The 8,908-nt window shown below is 42.8% G+C and overlaps 2 protein-coding genes across 2 annotated transcripts in view; one reads left to right on the forward strand and one right to left on the reverse strand.

Moving 5' to 3' along the window:
• Window positions 1-5: 5 nt before the first annotated feature.
• Window positions 6-4,593, forward strand: PMPCA (peptidase (mitochondrial processing) alpha; the record flags this gene model as incomplete). The annotated part of the gene is made up of 12 exons (XM_010287877.1): window positions 6-81; window positions 274-353; window positions 700-782; window positions 1,101-1,195; window positions 1,354-1,454; window positions 1,844-2,107; window positions 2,375-2,467; window positions 2,735-2,853; window positions 3,344-3,434; window positions 3,558-3,620; window positions 3,865-4,009; window positions 4,350-4,593. Coding segments are annotated over 12 exons (1,380 nt in total), but the record flags the coding sequence as incomplete, so codon positions are not given.
• Window positions 4,594-7,052: 2,459 nt separating this feature from the next.
• Window positions 7,053-8,908, reverse strand: part of INPP5E (inositol polyphosphate-5-phosphatase, 72 kDa) — a 9,170-nt gene continuing 7,314 nt past the window's right edge. Inside the window, exons 9-10 of the mRNA XM_010287876.1 lie at window positions 8,597-8,733; window positions 7,053-7,486 (exon numbers count right to left, since the gene is read on the reverse strand). Coding sequence (XP_010286178.1) covers window positions 7,354-7,486; window positions 8,597-8,733 — 270 coding nt within the window. The 3' untranslated portion in view covers window positions 7,053-7,353. The remainder of the gene's footprint in view (window positions 7,487-8,596; window positions 8,734-8,908) is intronic.

The following is an 8,908-nucleotide window of genomic DNA, read 5'->3' on the forward strand; positions in this document are numbered from 1 at the left end:
TCGAGACGCGGGTGTCGGTGCTGGAGAACGGGCTGCGCGTCGCCTCCCAGAACAAGTTCGGGCAGTTCTGCACCGTGGGCCGTGAGTACCTGCGCCCAGCAAGGGGGGCCGGGGGCGGCACTGGGCCGTGCCACTGGCCCGGCCTGAGCTGGCCCGGCCCCAGGGCCGTGGGGGTGACATTTTCCCTCCTTGGGGAGCCGGGTGCCAGGCCTGTGTGTAAGGACCAGGGCTGGAGGTAAGAATCACACTGACTTCTTCTCTTCTTAATGCTAGTTCTTATAAATTCGGGATCAAGACATGAAGCGAAATACCTCAGTGGCATCTCTCACTTCTTGGAAAAGCTGGCCTTCTCTGTGAGTACCATATTTGTTATAGCGGGGTCCCGGAGTTTGGGCAAAACGTCAGAAATCTGCATAGCAATGAGTGACCCGGGGAAGCAAGAGAGCAGCTGAAGGCAGGGTCTGCTCCTCACTGTGGCACTGTGGGTTTGACCTGTTTAAATAGATGATGGTATTACTAGTTGTTATGACCAAAATTATATTTTGAAAGTCTGTTATGCTTTCACCTCCAAGATCAGTGAATACTTAGGAAACCATTTGACTTAAAGGAATGTAGAACATGATGTTTGTTCTGAGACACACTAAAGGATTATAAATTTATTGTTCTACTAATTCATAACAGTGCTATCTTCATTCTTAGTCCACAGCTCAGTTTGGCAGCAAAGATGAAATTCTGCTGACCTTAGAAAAGCATGGGGGCATTTGTGACTGCCAGGCATCGAGGTATGACTCTCTTTCTCTGTACTCTGTTACCTGAGTGGTTCTAACACTGAGAGCAGTTTGAGTTGCTTTTTCTGGCGTGTGACAGTAAAAGTCAGTTTTTGCTTCTAAGCAGCAGAAGTCGATTTGTGGTGACTGCTAAGCAGCTACAAAAGTGAACCTGAAAGGGTTATAAAACTCAGTTCTATTTCCTTTTGAAAGCATTTAATGATAATGATCAAGCAGCTTGATCTGTGATTTCCTGATGCACATTTACTGAACAATCGTAGAATGGTCATAGATGTGACTTCTCAGTGCAGAACCCCTCTGCTTGTTTTGCAGGGACACCATAATGTATGCTGTTTCTGCTGACACCAAAGGCCTGGACACAGTGGTCAACTTGCTGGCTGATGTAGCGCTACAGCCCAGGTTATCAGGTCTGGGAACATAAGTCTCTGTCTCAAAAAAAGACTCCCAATGCATTGCTGTGAGATTTTAGAATTCTTCGTTTGACCATGCTCATCAAGAAGTTACCATGTAGCAGTTGGGTATTTTGCATGGTGGTTGTTATCTCTTCCTTGCTTTCTTACTACAGATGAGGAAATTGAGATGACGCGAACAGCTATACGATTTGAGCTTGAAGACCTGAATATGAGACCTGATCCAGAGCCTCTCCTCACAGAAATGATCCATGCGGTAAAACACTGAAAAGCCTTAATCTTGTCTGCAATCCCCTGTATGAGACATGCTGCATACTCTTCCTCAGTTTTTCCTCAACTTCAAGGTTTATTTTAGATTATTCTGAAAACAGATTTTTCTGTTATTCAGTTAGATTTCAGTAGTGAGAGAATTTTGCTGTCCCTGCACTTTGAAATCCTACATTCTACACATGTAAAAGATTTTAATCTAAACTAAAACTGGTATATGTTGTATTTGTTGACATGTTGTTGAGTTACGCCAACAATAATGCTCAGCCTTTCCTCTCTTACATGTCTCAAATAGATAGGCATAATTCTAAAACAGAAAGTTTAGATGGTGGAGGGTGAAGTAATATTTGTTACTTTAAGGTATCTGTTTCCTTTTAGGCAGCCTACAGAGACAATACAGTTGGACTGAACAGATTCTGCCCAGTGGAAAACACTGGCAAAATTGATCGAGAAGTCCTGCATTCGTACCTGCGCAACTACTATACGCCAGACAGGATGGTGCTTGCCGGGGTGGGAATCGAGCATGAGCAGTTAGTGGAGTGTGCGAAGAAACATCTGCTTGGCGTGGAGCCGGTGTGGGGCAGCGGGCAGACCAAGGATGTGGACAGATCTGTGGCTCAGTACACAGGAGGCATTGTCAAGGTAAAAGGAAGGTTGAGGTGGCATTGTGCCTCTTCCTTTCTGTTGGAGGTGCAGATCTGGATTTGAGCCGATTCCTTTGTAGGCTTTGCTTCTTTAAAATTACATACTGTAGATGTAGAAGTACAGTCTATTAATGTGTAGCCAATTATCTGGGTGACAGGTATCTGTAGCTATTATCTGGGTGACAGGTTAATTATTGGGAATGTATCAAGCTGGATACAACAGAGGTGAACATCAGTCCTAATAATTTCTCTGCCCTCCCCACAGGTTGAGAAAGATATGTCCGATGTGAGTCTGGGCCCTACTCCCATCCCAGAGCTTACCCACATCATGATTGGGTTAGAAAGCTGCTCATTTTTAGTAAGTATCAACCTAAAATCCTTTGTTTTGGTGCCTTGTACTCGAAGAATCCCAGGCTACTCTGTCTCATCATGTAAACAGTGGCAGTCTTGCTGCTGGTGCTGCACATACATACAAGCAGCTTTTTCACCGACAGTTTGATGAAAGCACTGACCTTCACTCTCTTCTTGTGCTGTGTTTCTTTCCGACTCTTCTTCTCCCTCTTTACTCATCCCAGACCCTTGAGAGCTCTGCTATTAGCTGACTACATTTCTTGTTGCAATTTAGGAGGAAGATTTCATTCCCTTTGCGGTATTAAACATGATGATGGGAGGTGGTGGCTCTTTTTCAGCTGGAGGGCCTGGAAAGGGCATGTTCACGCGACTTTATCTCAATGTGCTCAACAGGTTTGTTTGCATTTCTGTTTAAGGGGTAGCAGAAACCGTCTTTTCCAGCAGGTTCACATGGAAGGCTTCATCTTTTGAAAGCCAACACCCCCAGGTTTTACATTACATTAGCTTATTCTGCTTGAAACATGTGGGACTGATTTGCCAATGGGCGTTTTGAGAGGGTGAAGGTAAAGGGCAGAAGTGACCAGGAATCTTGTCTTTCTCCACTAGCTCAATCCATGCTGTCATCAGGGGACATTAACAGAATTGGCAGCAAGTACCAGTAATGCTGCTCTGTACTGTTCTGGGTTTGGTTTCAAGCATGCAAGGGGAGAAGTGGAGAAGGAAGTAGATGGCACTCACAGAAATTGTGTCGGAGGCAGGGATTGACAGTTCTCATTGGCACTGCTAAGAATCCTGAAATGCATTGGGAAGGGACATGCTGTCCAGGTTTGTTTAACTTTTACATTCAAATTCTGTGTTTTAAATACTGTTTGTATACTCACAGGCACCACTGGATGTATAATGCAACCTCTTACCACCACAGTTATGAGGATACAGGACTCCTGTGTATACATGCCAGTGCAGATCCAAAACAGGTATATAGTCCTGTATTCAAAGACAGATGTCCTTACAAAGTAATCACATCACTTATTACCAGGCAGTAATGTTAACAGAATAAGCATTGTTCTGATCTTCTTTCAATTATCTGTTTTTCCTAGGTTCGAGAGATGGTGGAAATCATCACAAGAGAATTCATCCTAATGGCAGGAGCAGTAGGAGAGGTCAGCAGCTTAACTTGCAGACTATGCAGGTGGTCTTTGAGCTGAAACAATGCATTGCACTGGCCTTGCTAGAATGAATTTTCGTAGATAAGTATGTTACATATTTCTGTAAAAGAACATAGTAGCTTTAGCAACACATTCACAAAGAGGAAGGTGTTTGCAGAACTCTTATGTTGTATCTTGTATTAGAGAGCAGTGGCCAGACTTTTTTGAACATCTATTTGTATTTGTTGCTCATTTACAGGTAGAACTTGAGCGAGCAAAGACGCAGCTGAAGTCCATGCTCATGATGAACCTTGAGTCTCGGCCAGTTATCTTTGAAGATGTGGGAAGGCAAGTGTTGGCAACAAACACAAGGAAGCTACCTCATGAGCTCTGTGACCTGATCAGTGAGTAGACACCACTCTTCCTTGCCTTGACTGCTTTGTAGGTACAATTGGGTGGGGGAAGCAACTTACAACATATTCTTGTTAACACAGATGAATTGCCTTAGAAAGCATGGGGGCATAAATACTACAGATAGATATTTCAAACTGATCTTCTTAACTGCTTGCAGGCTAGCACAATGCTTGTTTTTTTTTCAGAAGGAAGGAAAAAACAAGCATAGTAGAGAAGGTCTAGAGTTAGTGATTGGTTTTCTGAGCGTGTGGTCTGACAGCTCATAATAAAGCTGCTTCATGCTATTTAGAATGTAGTTGTCACAGCTCTGGCTTTTTTATTTTTCTGCAGGTCAGGTGAAATCTACTGATCTCAAGAGAGTGGTCACTAAGATGCTTCATAAAAAACCAGCTGTGGCTGCACTGGGTGACTTAACAGATTTGCCCACTTACGAACACATTCAGGCAGCACTTTCCAGTAAGGATGGGCGACTCCCTCGGATGTACCGGCTCTTTCGATAAAGCAGTGCAACTTGCACATGTCTGACAGACTTGCTTCTTTTTTAATATGTTTTTGAGATTATAATATTGCTGCAAGCCTTCCCTCCTGATCTTTCCAGGCGTACTGTGCAAACATGGAGCTATGCTACAGCCCAACAAAGCTGCTTCAGAACACTGAAGAGCTCATTACACTTAAAGGCCCACCCTGGCTCTGGATGAGTACTTTGACCCTCTGAGTCAGTTAAAAGAGAAGATGGGTGTATACAGCCTTCTCTTGGCACTGGGGAGAACATAGCAAGCCAACATATTCATTTCATCACTACAACTGAAAGTATGTATCTGAGAAATTGTCAGTCACTGCTCTGTGTTACCACTTACTTAATCATATCAGCAGTAGAGGTGGAGATGTCGCACTGGAGGTCTTGGGGCGTGCCCTTGAGGAATGTGGTGGCCTGTTAAAGAGCTTGGCTTACACAGATGAATTCAAAGAATATTTATAGCTGTTAACAAGGTGAACAAAGATGTCATCAAACTGAATTGGGAAAATACTGGTTATTATCCAGGTGAAGTTAGACGAGTTTCCTGCAGTCCAGGTTTTGTTACAAGGATCATGGGTCATTTTATCAGTGTAATTTACCATCTGTAGTACTACTAGAAGTCACATACCTGGAATAACTTCTTCATAATTTTGCTAGAGCTCAGAGGAAAGTAGACCTATGCATAACTAGCAGTTTCTGGGGAGTCCATATACAGAGATACTATGCATAATGCTACATGGACACTTACTGTACAATTAAAGCAATCCTATTCTTTAGGTTTTTCACTTATAAGTAAGTGAACTATGCTAAAGAAGAAAAGTTTTTTTACTCCAGAGTTGGTATCCAAACAGGTAGTTATTAAAGGAGTTACTGCTGCACACTACTCTCTTCAAATTGTCACACACATGAACTTAAGGCTTTGCAAAAAGAAGACATAAGTGTCAGTCTCAGAGCTCAGCTAGGAGTCAAGATCAACAAAATTATGTCCAGAAAGCTCCTGACATGAAGCTAAGTGCCATGCATTTGATATACTGAAGAAATGGAGACCTGAAAGAGAGGAAGTAAAACACCTGATTTACATAATCCCCTAACATACAGGCTTAAAAATGTAGAGCGCTGCATTGCAGCACTTGACTGGCTCTGTGCGCTGTAAGGAACAGTCAATCACACTGGGAGCAGAACACTGTGAGGCAGCTATTACCTGCTTAATCCCCCCACCTTTCCTCATGCAACTAAAGAAAACATGTTGCATTGCTTCTTGTGGAACCCACAGTATGAAACTCCTATTCAGTTGTTATGTATGTTTGTAAGAAAGAAAATAAAAGAGACCTCTAAATGACTGGAGCAAGTTGTAAGAGTTCTATAATTCATAAGCTACTGGCTGGGTTTCTTGAACTGGCAGGGGAAATGTGCTTTGTTTGTTCAATGCAAATGATTCCAAAGAAATCTGTCCTCTTCTTCCAGTTGAAGACAAATTGCTCAGGTCACCCAAACGGTTAGCATGCATCACAGTCAAAGAACTCTAGTTCTGGCAACCCTGCAATAAAAGCTGGTTCTCATTTAAGATACTGCATTAATTTATTTTTATTCCTTTTAAAAAGAAAGGAAATCCAAATACCTGATGGCTACAGACAGGTCAGTGCCATAAAGGTTCGTACCGCAGAACAGAAGCTCTGTCTTGGACAGGTTGCATAGTTAGCAGCACTTCCTCCAAGTTGTTTGCACGGTGTTGTATGTGCTAAGGTGATTAATGATCCAGCCGATCTGTGCCCACGAAGAGTTTTTAAGTATTAGCTGTACTTAACATTTTACCAGTGCCACACTGGTCCATGTAGTATGTTTAGTCTTAAGACAACACTATTTCAAAAATAGCAAATTATTCACAGTTCACTGAATTGGAAAAATAAAAACAACAGGAATTAACGCTAATCAGAGGTAATGGAACCGTGCTGATCTGACTTGCTGCAGTTTCGCTGCGTACTTCCCTAGTACTCACTTGACATTGACACCTTAATCACTTTGGTGAAGCATTACACAGTCGCTGTACTCAGGCCATTATTTTCAACTCCGTGTCCTGCTGCTGAAGGCAGGTAGTGTTTTATCTAGTGAGTTAAGGATTGTTTCAAGCAGTCTCAACAACCAAATATATGGTGTGAGAGATTGGTATTTACCCCCTTAGTAACAGAAGGCCTACAGAATTATTATTGAAAGGCAATGTTTCTACACTTCAAATGTACAGTAGTACATTCTCACAGATCTTGCTGTAGAGAACCAAAAAAGCCCAACACAGGAGCACCATCCTTACACAGTACCGCCCATGTCCCCTAACTGGTCCCTTTTATGCATTTTACAGAATACCATACACTTGGCTACAGAGAAGGAGAAAAAAACCACCCCACAACATACGTAAGATAACCAGATCAAATCAAACAAACAGAAGCTTTCACCTTTCTGCAGGCTTTTCTTAGGTCCCCTGCCCCAAGTCATGCCAATTCCAGAAGCTGTGCCTCCTGCGAGGAGTCACCTTGGAACCAAGAGACTGCATCTGGTTGCTTCCAAAGACAGTACAGTTAAAAATAAATCAATTACATCTGTTGGGATGGATGTCCTAAATAACTGACTCCATTTTCTTCAGCAAAAGCACTTGAGCTACATGGATTAGCTCATGCAAATGAATCCAGGATGAGGTTTAAGACATTCTTCACAAGCCACAGCACCTGCCAGAGGTGCTTAAGCAGACAATTCCCTGCAGAGTTTGCCATAGCCTGAAATCTTCTTTCCAGGCTCCTCTAACAGGAGCATTGCAGAGTTCTCAGCTCATGAAATGCTACATATGCTGCTGGATTTTTGGTCCTTTTGCTCTTGCCGTTTCTGAAGTTCCCTTGTAATCCGCCTCTTTATTCCGATTAAATAGAGTTCTCTGTCAAACTGCCCTGCAGCAAGTGGAATGCTACAATATAAACACAAGCAATTAGATCAGGGCACAAATACATTCCTGTTTGCCCAGCATTTCCCAACTAGTTCAAACAACAAAGGCCAGAAACACAATTTTTACTTTCTTAAGGCATTCAGCTACTGCTGTGGGAGAAAATGGGTAAAAAAAAGTTGTTCTTTCACACCAACAAGTTAAGGTTTTCCACAATGCATTTAAATTTAGGAAAATAATGGTTGTAAAAGGCAAATGTACTTTCAATTTAAGCATGAACATGCCTGCATTCACCAAGGGCATACATGGAGGACATTCTTTATGAACCTAAACCAAAAAACGCTCATTTGAAAAGCCAAACCAGCTTACTGTGTATTCACTGGTATGGTTCATGCACAACAGTTCTTACCTTGCTCTGTTCTAGAGGCCTGAAGGAAACCCTAGCAGTCCAGCTTCACAGACTCTGCAATACGTCTGTTTAATGGGTATTTAATACCCATAAACAAAAAAATCCCAATTCTAATTGCACTGCTGTTCAAGTGCTTTGAGAAATCACCATTTTCTAGATACCCGGGTCTTGAAATCTATGACCATGCTACTCACAGCAAAGAGACAAACTAAATGTCAGTGACTTAACCAAATTTTCTAAGGAGTTCTACTAGCACGACAGCCCACAGTGGGACATAAAGAACTTGGAGGATCTCAAAATACTCCACTGACACACGGCTATGTTGAAATGCAGCCACCACTGGGAAGGGAAAACGGCATTGATCCCAAAGAGCGAAAGAGGAACACAAGAGGAAAGCTGTCCATGCTGATAGGAAAAACAGAGCTGCATCTCAGATAAAACACAGATTTATAGTCAATTGCAATGGGCTCCATTTATCTCACACAGGAGGATTAAGGGACCTGGCAGCAGGGATTTCAGATGTCAGTGCAAGGTTTAAGCACTCTTACTGCTCTGACCACTGAGAGCATATATTGGGTAAAAACCAAACAGGCTGCAGAGAGCTACATGGGATAAACTCTATTCAGGAACTTTCCCAACAGGACAAACTCCGAACAGGGAGCATATCCCTGGCAGATCCCTGGAGCCATGTGCAGTCACACAGGGTGGCACAAGGAGGTACTCACTTGTCTCTGCCAGGCCTCACTTTCACACGAAACAAGGCAAATACAGGCCGATGGTCTGAAGTTTTGATCACAGGACAAGATGAGTACTTGACAGCATGGATGTCATCTCTGTACCGACTGCGGTATACAACTCGATCCTGGGAGGCAGAGAGAGAGGAGAGACTGAAGGTAACTCCCTTTGCACATCCACCCTGGAAAGAAGCACTGATTCACAAGAGACAAATTCATTTGTTTATCACACTCCACTTAGTGAAATTAAGCGTCTTGGACAGGGACACATTCATGAAGAAAATGTGTCTGATCCCAATAGCG

Source organism: Phaethon lepturus, unplaced genomic scaffold, assembly GCF_000687285.1.
Source record: "Phaethon lepturus isolate BGI_N335 unplaced genomic scaffold, ASM68728v1 scaffold38515, whole genome shotgun sequence".
Classification (NCBI taxonomy): domain Eukaryota; kingdom Metazoa; phylum Chordata; class Aves; order Phaethontiformes; family Phaethontidae; genus Phaethon; species Phaethon lepturus.